This window comes from Rhinoderma darwinii, chromosome 1 (assembly GCF_050947455.1).
Source record: "Rhinoderma darwinii isolate aRhiDar2 chromosome 1, aRhiDar2.hap1, whole genome shotgun sequence".
NCBI lineage: Eukaryota > Metazoa > Chordata > Amphibia > Anura > Rhinodermatidae > Rhinoderma > Rhinoderma darwinii.
This window is the reverse complement of record NC_134687.1, coordinates 156,520,340-156,536,717: the sequence shown is the minus strand read 5'-3', so window position 1 is coordinate 156,536,717 and position 16,378 is coordinate 156,520,340. Positions and strand designations below refer to the sequence as shown.

General features: G+C 43.6%; 1 protein-coding gene across 7 annotated transcripts in view; it reads left to right on the top strand.

The window, feature by feature from the left end:
* BLTP1 (bridge-like lipid transfer protein family member 1) overlaps window positions 1-16,378 on the top strand; it is a 381,561-nt gene that overhangs the window by 141,564 nt on the left and 223,619 nt on the right. For all 7 annotated transcript variants that reach the window (XM_075860492.1, XM_075860489.1, XM_075860493.1 and 4 more), the window contains exon 21: window positions 3,380-3,517. In XM_075860492.1, coding sequence (XP_075716607.1) covers window positions 3,380-3,517 — 138 coding nt within the window. The remainder of the gene's footprint in view (window positions 1-3,379; window positions 3,518-16,378) is intronic.

Genomic DNA, 16,378 nt, shown 5'->3' with positions numbered 1-16,378 from the left:
TTAATGAGGGAAATTATGCTCCATTACTGAGGAAAATTAGTGGTTATAGTGATAAACAAAAAGCAACCATTGGAGTCATTACGTTTGGAGTCACTAAGGTCATACACTTAATAGTGAGCTTGAGCCTTATTCAGACGAGCGTGTGTCAAATCGGCTGTTTTTTACGTCCGATTCACACTTGTGCGGGACCCGTTTTCGCGGATCCCTATTGGGGCATCCGTGAAAGTGGAGAAAAATGGGACATGTCCTAAGTTTTTACGAGCCCATCTAAAGAGCCATAAATTTGACCGTGTGAGCAGCCCCATAGTAAGACATGCAGCCGTGTGACGGCCGTCGCGCGACCAATGTATGCTCGTCTTTATAGGGCATAACAGTGAGAAATCCATTAGGAGTTTTTGGGTGTTTGAGCCCTTGGCTTTACAGTAATTTTTTAGGGGTCCAATAAGAATAAACTTGTCAGTATATCTCTTCAAATTTTGCATGTTTCACGTTTTATTTGTTCAACAACAAGTCTCATGTTGGTCTATTAAATGCATAGAGTATAGTAGCCCACAAATAACCTAATATATAACAGCAGGATTAGGGTTAAATGCCTCTGTCACATGTCCAGCAATAAGAGCAGCTGACCGTTCAGATGATATCCTGACACAGGGGATGTATAATCATGTCAAATTGACATAGCTCTGCTTAATGACAGCGCACACCTGTATTTTCGATCAGGAGGTGTGGCGATGTGTTAACATTGAGACCAATATTAGGGCAATACATCACTGACCAATCCCCTCTTTATTTAAATGTAGTGTGATGCACTCTACTAGTCATAGTGATCAGGGGCGTAACTAGGAAAGACTGGGCCCCATAGCAAACTTTTGATTGGGGCCCCCCCCTCCCCTGGGTATCACACAACCCCCCCCCCCCTTGTAGATAGTGCCTCCCTATAGATTCTGCCACACAGCGCCCCCTATAGATAGCACCATACAGCCCCCTTGTAGATAACACCATACAGCCCCCCTCTAGATAACGCCATACAGCCCTCCCCCTGTAGATAACGCCATACAGCCCTCCCCCTGTAGATAACACCATACAGCCCTCCCCCTGTAGATAACACCATACAGCCCTCCCCCTGTAGATAACGCCATACAACCCCCCCTGTAGAGAACGCCATACAACCCCCCTGTAGATAACGCCATACAACCCCCCTGTAGATAACGCCAGACAGCCCCCCCTCTGTAGGTAACTCCATGCAGCCCCCCACCCCCAAAAAAAACAAAAAACGCCTATAGTTTGTCCTACAAAAGAGATGTATCCCCTATTCACAGGATAGTGGATACATGTGTGATCGCTGGCAGCGATCAGGAGAACGGGGGACCGAAAGTCCCCCGAAGTTCTCCATGACAAACCTCGGACTTCCAGGGTCTGCGCAGTGCAATAAAAATGAAAGGAGCGCTGGTCATGCATGCGCACAAGCGCGACCGGTGCACAATTCATTTCTATGGAGCTGCCGACAGACCCCGGAAGTCCGAGGTCTGTCATGGAGAACTTCGGGGGACTTTCGGTCCCCTGTTCTCCTTATCGCTGGGCGTCCCAGCGATCACACATCTATCCCCTATCCTGTGGATAGGGGATGCATGTCTTTTGTAGGAACAACCCCTTCAGTGGCGTCGCGCTGTAGCAGCCATAGCGGCTGCTAGCGGAGCCTCCGGCCATGGGCACGGGGCCCCTCATTCTGCGGGCCCCGTAGTAGCCGCTACGGCTGCTACAACGGTAGTTACACCACTGATAGTGATGCATGCCCAGTAATGGGAGGTGTAGTGTCACATGTTGAAGACAGACCAATCATATTATGTTATGTCACACACTATTTCCCGACCCTGTTTGAATCTGATAGGGCACCTGTACTATATGAGACTTGTTGTTCTACAGCACACATAAGCCATGAGTAAGGATGGAGAAGCCATCAGAGACTCGTAAGCTCTCTACACCCACCCCCTGATGTCGCTGTAAACTTTTTTAATTGATAAAAAATAAAGATTGGACGTTTTACTCTGAAGCGCTGGATTCAACTTCTATTTTTCCTCAGAAAAAGTAGGTGTAATTGCGGGACATGTCTGTAAGTAGAAATTAACTTAACTTATCGGTGGGGTCCGACCTCTGGGAACCACACCGATCACAAGAACGGGCTTACCTTGCCGTTTCTGTGAGCCACATATGAATGGAATGGTACCCATTACAATGGGTTTGCCAAGCGCTATTTATTCATAGATATAATGGTCATTATAGCCAAACAGTGGCATTTTTGTTTCATTCCATTTCGCCAAAGTAAGATCTTTTATCTACTTGTGTAGTTGCAAACTGTAACCTGGCTTTTTTATGGCGGTTTGGTCATATTGACCATTGTTACGTATGGGGGAACAAAAATGAGGCTTGCAAGCCAAATAGCACTAATATATATTTATGTATATATTTACACTGGGCCCTCCTGACAGAACAGGTCCTTCAGGGCTCAACACACAAGGTCCTGATGCTAAGCAGTGTCAGGATGTTGCATACTGCAACTCATACAGCAAACAAAATTATACATGTTTGCATATGTTTTCAATGGTCGACGTTTTTATTGGTCTGGGGTCTAATCTAGGGTCTGATAAATTTAGGGCTCTAAATTAATTTAGTGGTCTGGTCTGTGCTCTGAATTCATTTGGAATGGGGCTCAGCACTTTCTAGTTACACTTCTGTAGTTAACTCAATTACTTACATGTCTTACTCTAGATACAAAACATCCACTGCAATGCCCAAATCCAGTCTAGAGTTTTCCTTGATCATTCTTTGACACTTTTTTTAAAAAAAAGTTGTATTTCTATATATATACTGGGACCGCATTTGCTATATGCCTGTTTGTGAAATGAATCCTGTCATTAACCCCTTCCCCCTGCATGCATTCTGGGCCTTAATGACCAAGCAAATTTTTGAGTTTTACCATCAAAGATATATAAAATAGCTCATAACTTGGCCAAAAATGAACGTTTAAAAAAACAAAAAAAAAACTTTACTGTTATCTACATTGCAGCGCCGATCACATGCAATAGGAGATAGGGATTTGAGAATCTGGTGACAGAGCCTCTTTAAGAAGTACTTTAATTGTCAAAATAAAGATCTGTCTATCACAGTATTTTATTCCTGCAGTACTATATGGTGTAAGCCATCTGGCACGATTTGTATGACATGTATTTGCCAGGCATTGTACAGCAGACCTCACTGTGTAGCATTGAGTTGGTTTATAACTGTGATGGTTAGTAATGTAAAAATGTGTATCAACAGTAGTAATCTTCATTTAAGTAGTTAACATACATAAATGTATACTAATTCTCTGTTTTATTCACAGCACTCTGGTAATGACGGACCACATTGCCCAACTAGTTTTCTTGAGAGACTATGCTTTGAGATGAAGAAAACATACAAAGAAACATTTCTTCAACTTGTCCTGTCCCCTGTGTACATATTTGTGAATGACAACTATCAGGTATATTCATTCTGTTTGTAATTACTTACGTAAAAAACATCTTTCTGGGTAATTTTCATATAGGAGTTGTTATTTAAATAACCCCTTTTTTCCAGACCTTCTTATTTTAGGTTCTGTTCACATACATCATTTTTATAAGGCCCTGTTCACTTCACGTTTTTTTGTTGACGTTCAGTGTGTACATTGGGAAAGCTCCCTATGTACATGCTAAACGTGTCCATAGGGAACCATTGTCAGACGTAGGCCAAAAGAGTGCCTTTGTCCTTCATGTGGCCTGTATACATCAGTATACCACAAAACAAAAAATGGAATAGCTTAGTAGACTAGGCTATTCCTTCCCGTGGAGTCCTATAAAAGCACTTAAACTTATGTTTTTTTTAACATGATAACCTATGGGTGATGGATGCCATATAGAGGCATCTGTGAATGGCCACTGATCAGTATCTGTCACAGCCTATATTTAACGTACGCGCTGGGAGGTTTTTTTCGGTGTATACATCAAACGTAGGCCAAACACGTAACGTGAACATAGCCTCAGTCTGTTGCCATTCTTTGATTTAGATTCACTTGTTTTCTATTGGATTATTTTGGTACTTTTGATTAATACTTCTTCACCCTTTTTATTTTCTTTGTGCCCAGTAGTGAACTACCTCCTCTGGTTTTCAGTGGAGAAACTTCAATACTGAGCATATGTGGCACAAATAACCAATAACTAAGGGCCTCGGAGCAGCAGCATGGAGATACTTGGTCTAAGGGAGAGGAAAAAAACAAAGGAGACGTGATAAACTATTTACTTTTGCTGCTAGAACGTTCTAGTTATTACTGTATTTTGATAAACAGGGGCCTCAGATTGACAGAACATAACATATATTTGTGTTTTTAAAATGTCAAAACTTCCTTAAATTCCTATGAAAGTACCGTAAGTATATGCAACAAGATATGCATTTAATACAATATTAATAATACATTACATTTAATATTTTTATTATGAAGCAGGAGTTCGAGTCGGTACTTTCTTCCGACTACACCCAAAACTGACCCTGTACCTGCTGTACGGCAATCTATAGAGCTGTCGTTCCCAAGCTCAGAAGTACAGCACTGTAGAAGATGGCTGCCCCATAACAAAAAAAATATATATGTATATATATGTAGAGATAGATATGAGATAGATATGAGATAGATATGAGATAGATATGAGATAGATATGAGATAGATATGAGATAGATATGAGATAGATAGATAGATAGTTTAAAGTTCAAAGTTTAAAGTCTACAATTTGTCAAATCATGTCATTTGCCTCATATTGTCTGTGTCATTTTTAGGACCACAAATATTAAGCTCGTTGGACGTTAATAGGGTGATGTGAAACCAGAGACATTAATGCTTGTTTTCTAAACTTGTCTCAACAGAAATACAACTAGCCTAAAGTACAGTCACTTTAATATGATCCTGAATTTCATTATATCGTGGCTTTAATTTTATTTTAGTGTCTTTAAATTGTGAAATAGTTGTTACTCCGCAAAGGTGGTGCTGTACTTTTACTGTTCTCGCTAGATATCTTTATCTATATTTTCTACGGGGAAACAGACTAGCGATTCATTATTTTTACATAGGAATTGCATTGCATATATACATATGGTATTTACTTATTAAATTGTGTAAATGCAGCTAAATAAGAAAATCTTGAACAGTTATGTTTAGGCCATTTACAGAAATGTGCATGGAAAAATTATACCCTTAAAAACAAGACAATTAGTGCCTTTCTAAAGCTTTCCGAAGTGGAGAGTGGAGATAAAACAATTGTACAGAAACATCAAGGGACATGTGGGGAAGTAATTACTTTCTGTGAGAGTAGTGTCTTTATTAGGCTTTTCCTTAAATGGGGCAGCTGAGAAACCGTATAATCCTCTGGCACTGGTCTACTGGCCATAAGATCATGCTTGCTATCTCTGTGCATGGTAGTTCAGAAATACATGATGAGAAACTCTACAGCGCTGGGTACAATAGTGCATATAAGGCTGCGTTCACATAAGCGTCAGGGCTCCGTTCCGTCATTCCGTCTTAGCTTTCCGTAGAAACGGAGCCCTGACTACGGTATTTATTCCGTCAAAACTACGGAACCCTTGCACAACGGAGGCAAACGGAAACCATTGGCACCAGACCATTGAAATCTATGGTTTCCGTTTGTGTCAGTTAGGGCACTGTTCCGACGGAAAGCTCAGTCGAAACGTAGCCCTGACACAGATGTGAACACACAGCAATTAAAGTGGAGCTGTTTAGAATTTGGTTAATAATTGCTGTAAGGCCGGGTTCCCACGGGTCGGATATGCTGTGTAAAAACTGCGCAGCGTATCTGACCTGGAACCCGCAACACCTTCTGTCCGAAAAATCGCACCACATTGTGGTGCGCTTCTTCGAACTGAATTTACGCTGCGGAAAGCAGTGCTGTGGGAAAAAAAAAGACAGTCATACTTACCTCCTCCCTCTTCTCTGCGCATAGTCCGGACTCCTACGATTACATTGCAGGCCATGTGACGCTGCAGCGGTCATATGGGATGAAATGTCATCCCAGGAGGCCTGACTGCAGAAAGAAGGAGAGCGTTGTAGATAAGTATGATTTTTTTTTTCCAGAGTTGTGTTTTTTGCGGCGTAATCGATTCCGCCGCAAAAGTCGCAACACTTGGCTTTCTGTTGCGGGTTTTGCATCCCCATTGAATTTAATGGGGAAAACCCACAACAGAAAATCCTACAAAAACGCAGAATAAATGGACATGCTGTGGATTTAAATTCCGCACCGCATGTCAATTTATTACTGTTTACGCTGCATTTTTTTACCGCAGCGTGGGCATGAGAATTTCTTAATCTCATCCACTTTGCTGCTACTGTAAATGCTGCAGAATTTCCACACAGAATTCTTTTGCGGATAATCCGCTGCGCTTACGCTACGTGGGAACCCGGCCTACGACCATAGATTTATCAAAACTAGTTACATAGGTTAAAAAAAGACAGGTGCATCAAGTTCAACCTTTCTCACCCAATTATACGTTTTGCATTGCTAAATTAGTTATAACCCTCACTGCTATTAATCATTAACCCTTTAAGGACGCAGACTAGTTTGGGCCTTAAGGCTCGGAGCCTATTTTTGAATTCTGACATATTTCACTTTATGTGGTAATAACTTCGGAATGCTTAAACCTATCCAAGCGATTCTGAGATTGTTTTTTCGTGAGACATTGGGCTTTATGTTAGTGGTAAAATTTGGTCTATATAGTCAGTGTTTATTTGTGTAAAATTGCAAAATTTTGAGAAAACTTAGGAAAAAAAAGCATTTTTATGAGTTTTAAATGCATCTGCTTGTAAAACAGATGGTTATACCACCCAAAATAGTGACTAGTTCATAATTCCCATATATCTACTTTGGACTGGCATCATTTTTTGAACATTTCTTTTATTTTTCTTGGACATTACAAGGCTTAGAACATAAACAGCAATTTCTCATATTTTTAAGAAAATCTCAAAAGCCTTTTTTTTAAGGTACCTGTTCAGTTCTGAAGTGGCTTTGAGGGGCCTATGTATTAGAAACCTCCATAAAACACCCCATTTTAAAAACTAGACCCCTCAAAGTATTCAAAAAAGCATTTAGAAAGTTTTTTTTAACCCTTTAGGCATTTCACCGCAATTAAAGCAAAGTGGAGGTGAAATTTGCAAATGTCATTTTTCTTGCTGAATTTCAATTTTATTCTATTTTTTTTTTCTGTAATGCAGAAGGTTTTACCAGAGAAACACTACTAAATATGTATTGTCCAGATTCTGCAGTTTTTAAAAATGTCCCACATGTGGCTCTAGTGTGCTCGTGGACTGAAACACAAGCCCAGAAGCAAAGAAGCACCTAGTGCATTTTGGGGCCTCTTTTTTATTAGAATATATTTTAGGCAGCATGCCAGGTTTGAAGAGGTGTTGAGATGCCAAAACAGTAGGAATCCCCCAAAAGTGACCCCATTTTGGAAACTGCACCCCTCAAGGAATTCATTTATGGTTGTTGTTACCATTTTGAGCCCACAGTTTTTTCACAGCGCGTATATGACTTGGGCTGTGAAATTAAAAAATTAAATTTTTTCCAATAAGATGTCATTTTTGATCAAAATTTCTTATTTTCACAAGGAAAAAAATGCCCCATTTTGTTGCCCAATTTGTCCTGAGTGCGGCAATACCCCATTTGTGGCGATAATCTGCCGTTTTGGCCCATGGGAGGGCTCAGAAGGAAAGGAGTGCCATGTGTTCTTTGGAGTCCAGATTTTGCTGGATTGGTTTTCGGGTGCCATGTCGCAGATACCCCAGAGGTATCAAAGCAATGGAAACCCACCAGAAGTGACCCCATTTTGAAAACTACACCCCTCAAGGAATTCATTTATGGGTGTTGTAACCATTTAGACCCCACAGAATTTATTTGAATTGGGCTGTGAATTAAAATAAATGTAATTATTTTCCAATAAGATGTAGTCTTAGCTTAAAATGTCTTATTTTCACAAGGAATAAAATACCCCATTTGTTGTGATAAACTGCCGTTTGGGCACATGGGAGGTCTCAGAAGGAAAGGACCACCATTTGGCCTACTGGAGCTTTTCTGGTGCTAAGTCATGTATGCAGAAGCCCCTGAGGTACCAGTACAATTGAAACCGCCGAGAAGAGACCCCGTTTTAAAAACTACACCCCTTAAGGCATTCATCTAGAGGTGTAGTGAGCATTTTGACCACACAGGTATTTTGTAAAAGATAATTCGTAGCAGATTGAGATTTGCAATTTTATATACATATATGCCAATTCAGTGTCCGATATATTGTGCCTAGCATGTGCCACCGGAGACATACACCCCATTAACTGTAATGTGAGTTCTCCCGGGTATGACAATAACCTACATGTGGCTGTTAACAGATGCCTGGGCACACAGCATGGCCCAGAGGGGAAAGATGAGTTGGATAAGCTGTGCGGAGTGCATCAGGGTAAGTAAAACTGGGGTAGATTAAAAATCAAGGGATGTATGATAAATTTTAAAACACTTTCATACAGAGCCCTGGTTTTTCGAGACACTTGTCACATTGATATATTGTGTTCTTCCTTATCCCCCTCTTATAGCAGACTTTGCACCTCTTTTGACTTTTTCCCTTCTTGCCAGTTTAGGGAACTTCTCCTGGAAAGTGTTGCCCTGGTACGATGCGTGTGGCCTCGCTTCCAGAAGTACTGGGTGCCCCCCCCTTCCTGGTCCCTAAAGATTAGGTTCTTGATAACCACCTCTTGAAATTCCAGGAAAGTTCCCCTCTGGCCTGCACATCGACGTAGCACGTACACATTGTACAATGCCATCTGTATGATGTACACGGCCAGCTTCTTATACCACACCGCATGGCGCTGTAGGGCTTCAGGACTTGATCTAACAAGTCCACCCCTCACATGTACCTATTGTAGTCCAGGATGCAGTCTGGTTTGGGGGGTCTCTACTGGTACCTCGTACAGGTACATGAGTACGGGTGTGGCCATGTATTGTTGTCAATACAAGGACATCTCTCTTGTCCTTGTACTTGACACACAATATGTTGCCTCCAGAATGTGCCCTGCTCTCACCCCTTTGAGTCTTTGCCCAAGCAGTGTCTTAGGGAGGCCTCTCAGATTTCTTCTAGCAGTGCCGCATGCCGCAGTACTTCTTGAAGCGAGGCACTTGAAGAGTGGGACGTTGGTATAAAAATTATCCAGGTAGAGGTGGTAACCTTGGTCCAGCGGTGGGTGCACCAAATCCCACACAATTTTTGCATTATTTCACAGTAAGGGAGAGCATTCTGGTGGCTGAATACTGGTGTCCTTCCCTTCATATATACTAAATTTGTAGGTATTCCCTGATGCACTCTCGCACAGCTTATACATCTTCACGCCATACCTTGCCTTCTAAGGCCCCATGCACACGACCGTGTTCGGTCCGTGATATACGGTCCGCATGTCGGCTGCATGTCCCGGACCGAACACAGTGCAGGGAGTCGGGCTCCTAGCATCACACTTATCTATGACGATAGGGGTCACTGCCTGTCCGCGGAACTACTGTCCCGTACTGTAATCATGTTTTAGTGTGTGACAGTAGTTACGTGGATAGGCAGTGACACCTAGCGTCATAGATAAGTATGATGCTAGGAGCCCGGCTCCCTGTACTTTGTACGGTCCGGGACAAGCGGCCGACATGCGGACCGTATATCACGGACCGAACACGGTCGTGTGCATGAGGCCTTACTCGGCAGATAATGGCGGAATTGAAGCTTTTCTTTAAATTCTACCAAGGACTCATCAATAGAAATACACTTCTTGGGGGTGTATGCTTGGGAAAACCGGGCACTGAAATGGTCTAATAGGGGTCTCCGTTTATACAAACGGTAAAAACTGTGGTCACATCGGGGTGTGGTATAAGAAAAGGCCTCCTTTTTTTTTTTTTTTTTTTTTTTAAGTTCAGTTCTGAAGTGGCTTTGAGGGTCCTATATATTAGAAACCTTTATGAAACAACCCATTTTAGAAACTAGACCCCTCAAAGTATTTAAAACAGCATTTAGAAGGTTTATTAACCCTTTAGGTGTTTCACAGGAATTTAAAGCAATGTAGAGGTGACATTTACATATTTCATGGTTTTTCAGAAAATCCTTTTAGAAGGTTTTACCAGAGAAACGCAACTCAATACTTATTGCCCAGATTCTCCAGGTTTGAGTAATATCCCACATGTGGCCCTAGTGTGTTAATGGACTGAAGCACCGGCCTCCGAAGCAAAGGAGCACCTAGAGGATTATGAGGCATCCTTTTTATTACGCACCATGTCCGGTTTGAAGAGGTTTTGTGGTACAAAACAGTGGAAACTCTCCAAAAGTGACCCTATTTTGGAAACTAGACCCCTTGATATTTGAAGAGCCGTAACGTTTTTATTTTTTCGCCGATGCAGTTGTATGAGGGCTTTTTTTTTTTGCGGGAAGACTTGTCGTTTTTATTGGTACCATTTTGGAGTAGATGCGACTTTTTGATCACTTTTTAATCAAATTTTTTTAAAGTCAGGATTCACAGAAAATAGCAATTTTTCCGTCGTTTTTTATTACATTTTTTACGCCGTTCACCGTGCGGGTTAAGTAATGTAATAGCTTTATAGTCGGGGTCGTTACGGACGCGGCGATACCAAATATGTGTAACTTTTTAACTTTATTTTGGTTTTTTAAGGGGAAAAAGTGGGTTTTTCATTTTTTTTTTTCCCATTTTTTTTAAATTAACTTTATTAAACTTTTTTTTAAACTTTTTTACTAGTCCCACTAGGGGACTTTACTATGCGATCCTCCGATCGCTATTATAATACACTGCAATACTTTTGTATTGCAGTGTATTATGCCTGTCCGTTTAAAACGGACAGGCATCTGCTAGGTCATGCCTGCGGCATGATCTAGCAGGCATTCGCTCCAGGCAGACCTGGGGGCCTTTATTAGGGAGACACAGACACTCGGCGATCTTATCGCCGGGTGTCAGTGGGATGAGAGGGAGCTCCCTCCCTCTCTCCAAAACCACTCAGATCGATCTCACCTGGCAGAGCAGGGATGCCCCAAGCCCTCAGCTGCCTCTGGCAGCTGAGAGCAGGGAGATTTGACAGCTCCCTGCTCTGTTTACTTATTCCGATGCCGCGACGTAAAAAGTCTATGGCATCGGAATAAGGCCTGTTAGTTACCGACGTAAAAAGACTATGGGCCGGTCACTAACGGGTTAAGAATGCCGTGTGAGGACTTGTTTTTTGCGTAACGAACTGCAGTTTCGATCAGTACCATTTTTAGGTACATGTGACTTTTTGATCTCTTTTTATTCAATTTTTTGGGAAGTGAAGTGACCAAAAAATTGTGATAATGGTATGGTTTATTATTATTTTCTTTCACGGCGGTCACCGTGTGGGATAAATAACAAAATACTTTTGTAGTTCAGGCCGTTACAGACGCGACTATACCAATTATGTATAGTTTATTTGTTTATTTATTTTTATTAATAATAAAGGAGTGATAAGGGAAAAACGGGGATTTTTACTTTTGTTACTTTTCAAACTTTTATTTTTTTATTTTTACACAACTTTTTTTAACATTTGTTTTTTACTTGAGGAGGCCCTGATTGCTATTCTAATACACTTCACTACGTGCGTAGTGCAGTGTATTACAGCTGTGAGCTACTCGCTAACAGCAAGCATAGTGGATCCTGACTTAGTCAGGACCTACTAGGCTTCCGTAGATGGCAAAGCCGAATGCCATTATTAGGCGTCCGGTTGCCATAGCCACAGTATAATGCCCCCCTCATAGCAGCCCCCCACACAGTATAATGCCCCCCATATCTGACCACCACAGTATCATTTTCCCCATAGCTGCCTCCACACAGTATAATGCCCCCCCATAGCTGACCCCCACAGTATAATGCCCCCATAGCTGCCCCCACAGTATATTGCTACCCATAGCTGCCACATACAGTATATTGCCCCATACAGTATAATGCCCCCTAGAGCTGCCCCATACACTAATGCCCCCTATAGCTCCCCCTTACAGTATAATGCCCCCATAGCTGTCCCATACAGTATAATGCCCCCATAGCTGTCCCATACAGTATAATGCCCTCCATAGCTGCCACATACTGTATAATGCCACCCATAGCTGCCTCATACAGCATAATGCCCCCCTTAGCTGCCCCATAGAGTATAATGCCCCCCATACAGTATAATGCCCCCAGCAGCTACCATATGAGCCCTCCCTCCCATACCCAGTATAATAACATAATTACTTACCTATCCCCGTTCCCACAACGGGTGGAGGAGATCCTTCTCCTCCTCTGCATTGTGCTGTGAGTGACTCGGCGCAGACAGGAGTGATGACGTCACTATATCACGCCTGCTTCACCGAGGCGCTCGCGGCACTGTGAATTTAGGGACCCAGGCTTAGTGACCCGGCCAACCGTTGCGACCCCTATAGCTACGCCACTGCCTCGGACACTGCTCTGCTCCTGACAACACTGTCCATATATGGACAGCGATGTCAGGGGCTTCCCCAGAGACATAGTCCCGCAGCACAGCCGCTAGCGCTCTGCCTGGGGCTCCTTCTCTCCTCCTGACATCACTGTCCATATATGGACAGTGATGCCGTGACCACGGCAGCGTCATCACCCGGCGGCTGAGTGGGCCCCGGCACTTGCCCGGGTTCACGGGTGCTGACGCCGGCTGAGAGCCACATGCATTCGTGGTCCCCCAGTCCCTGGCTCTGTAGCTTCAGAACAAGGCTGTTGTGTCGTACAGTATCAAATGCTTTTTCAAATTCCAAATATATCACATCAGTCACATGCCCAACATCCAGATTTGCACTTATCTCCACATAGAAACCGACCACGTTGGTTAGGCATGAAAGGCAAATTTGAAGGAGTTGCTCAAAGCAACCAATCAGGTTGCACATTTATATTCCAAAGGCTTCTGAAAATTAGATTTGGAATAAGAGTTCAATGAGAGTTGTATCAATTTTTTATGATGTAAGCTTGAGGCACTCAAATAAAATGTAATCAGAGGTTAATACCTAGCAAAATGTAAAAGCAGTAAAAAAATAATATTGAAATCACGTAATTTTTATTGAAAATGTTTTGTTACGGTTTGAAAAAGACCTAAATAATAATTGACATTACAATTACATTACAGCCTACAGATAGGTCCATTTGATGCTGTCAAAAGCTTTGTCAGTGTCCAATATACACACTATCCGCCTTCCAGCATTATCTGCAGGCATCTGTAGATTAATGTACAGTCTTCTCACAATAATGACTGTCGATTTTGAAGGCATAAACCCGGATTAGTCCAGATGTATCACAGTTTCTGCTACCTTAGCCAGCCACCAACACATTTGCAAATATTTTAGAATCCACAGGCAGCAATGAGATCGGTCTGAGTGAGTTAGGAAGTGTGGTGTATTTACTTGGTTTCGGAACAAGGACTATAATAGCCTCTTACTTAGAACTTGGCAACTGACACCGTAGAATTCTGTAACACTTCAAAAAGTCAGGGCAGAAGAACTTCCCCAAGCTTTTTACATATTTCCACAGGCAGCATCCAAAAGTTTCGTCGTTGGGCTTAGAAGCCACAGCATCCTGTAGCTATTCAAGGGTTATAGGGGAATCTAGGGAGGATAAAGTGCACGTGGGGATGCCTCTGAAATATTCTAATACCAGTGGGTTTTGTGAAGAGTAGACTGACACAAGGACGCAATGTAGGGGTGGGTAATTCACATTACATCCTCCGTGTCCTGAAAAAGCAACTCATTAGCGTGCCATTTGTCTAATGAGTTGCAATAGTAGCTAGTTCATTTCACCTTCCACAAAGAAGAATTGATCAGTGAAAAGACGCTTATTGTTTGCTAATTCTAGAATGTGATCATTCAGGGTGGTATGTGCCTCCTGACAACTATTTTTCACTGCCTGTGTCCCCTTTGTTACAAATAGTTGTTTGGTTTCTAATACTCTATTTTGCAGTACTTGCCCATGTCTTTTGGTTATTTTAGACGGCTAACATTTTGAATCGGCACCCCTCTGAGGGAACCCTTCACAGCATCCCATACAATTCCTGGATCAGTAGTTCTACATCTATCATCCTCATCCAAAATGGGTGTAGCCTCCAGGAATTGCAACCAGTTTCTCCCGGACATGACCGTGAAATCTGTAGTAATATCTGTGAATATAGAGTTCAGTAGAGGTACATCTGGTGTACAAGCTGTGAAATCTAATACTTAACGGCGTACCGTACTACTATATAGTGGCAGAACAAACAAACGTACTCAGGATCAATAGGTTTGTTAACGCATTCAAATAGAATTCTTTTGTGGACGAGAATGCTTACTCCACTTGAGTATCCCGTATAAGTCGAATGGAAACTATGCCCCTGTAATGTCTATGGCCACGGCCCGTCGTTCTGACTTACCCCTCGACGGCCGCAGCCAAGGACATGGGAGTTCCCTGCAGCGTCGTCACCATGTGAGGCGCCGGCACTAACTTCCTGGTATCCAGACTGTCTCCGGAGGGCGTCCGCGCGTGGACGGTCTTAAAGGCCAGTGCGCGCATAATTGCAGGAAGTCTGCAATCAAGCCCAGAATGCTACTGGACTATAAAAAGGGCTCTGCCCTCTTGTTCTTTGCCTGAGTGTTGTTCATTACCCAAAGTTTGTCTTGCAAATGGTCTCCTAGTGTTTTCCAGTTCCCAAGTGTTTCCTGTTCCTGTATCCTGTATCCCGTTCTATCCTGGTCAAGTGCCGTGCTGAAGCTGTTGTCGTGTTGTGCTGTATTCCACGCCTGTTCTGCTACTCCACACCTGCCGTCTACCTGCTGCCTGGTCCGAGCCGAGCCTGCCTTGTTACTGTCCGAGTTGCCACAGGTACCCTTTCTGGACTATAGATTCTGTACTATACGTGTTTGGCCAGCTGCCATCCCACTATGTGGTACGGCCCAGTGGGTCCACACCCCGCATCGTGACAGTACGCTCAGGCCATGGACCCCGCTGGTCTATTCAAGAGCATGTCATCCTCCCAAGCTATGGAGGCGGACCTGCAGTATCTCCAAGCAAGACAGTATCAACTTCTTGTGGCAGTGGACTCCATGGCACAGCAGCTAGGGACGCTAGCTGCTTCCCTTCCTGCTCCTATGCAAGCTCCTCTGTTCGACCCTCCTTCTACACTTCCTGGCAGTTCCTGTTCAGATCCTCGGTTCTCGCTGCCATTACCTTCTCGGTTCCATGGAGACGCAAGTACGTGCAGGGGGTTTCTGAACCAATGGCATATACATTTTACCCTGCACGCCCAAGCATTTCCGTCGGACGGAACCAAGATCGCCTTCATCGTGTCTCTACTTGCCGGCAAGGGCCTTGCATGGGAGAACCCAATCTGGGAACGTCAGGAGACCCAAGACTTCCAGGGGTTCGTGCGGTTATTCCGTACTGTTTTCGAGGAGCCCGGACGAGTCTCTTCGGCAGCCACTGCTATCTTTAACCTTCGCCAGGAGGACACCTCCGTGGGCAAATACACCATCCAGTTCTGGACCCTGGTAGGAGAACTGTCCTGGTACAGTGAGGCCTTGGTAGCATCCTTCTGGCATGGTCTATCGCCTGAGATCAAGGATGAACTTGCTGCTCGAGATCTACCACCTGCCTTGGACGACCTGATTTTGCTTGCTACTCAGGTGGACATAAGGCTCAGGGAGAGATCTCATGAGGTTCGACAGGAGAGACAGCTTCCTAGACTTGCACCCAACTTCCAGCAACCCCTCTTGCCGCCTTCTTCTGCTTTACCCGGTTTCCGATGCAGGTGGATCGGCTAAAATTGTCCGTTCAAGAGAAACCGCGCAGGCGCACCTCTGAACTCTGTTTATATTGCGGCCTCGCTGGCCATGTCGTGCGTCTGTGTCCTTCAGGAGCCAAAAAACCCCAACGCCTACGTTTGGTTGGAGAGACAACCCTGGGCGCTACTGCATTTAATCGAGAACTCTCCTCCAAACTGTTCATTCCCATGACCATCATTGCTGGCGAGAAGTCCCATCCGGTCTCTGCCTACCTGGACTCCCAAGACCAAGACCTTGTGGATCTTCTTCAGTTGCCCACTGTCCTGCTGGAAAGGCCAAAGATCGTCGCCACGGTAGATGGACTGCCATTGCCTGACCCAGTTTTGTCTGTGACCAAGCCATTGAGACTTCAAGTGGGAGCTCTTCACTCTGAGCTCATCTCCCTGTTTGCCCTGCCCAAGGCCGTCAACCCCGTGCTGCTGGGTTTGCCTTGGCTCCGTTTGCACACCCCAGTCCTGGATTGGAA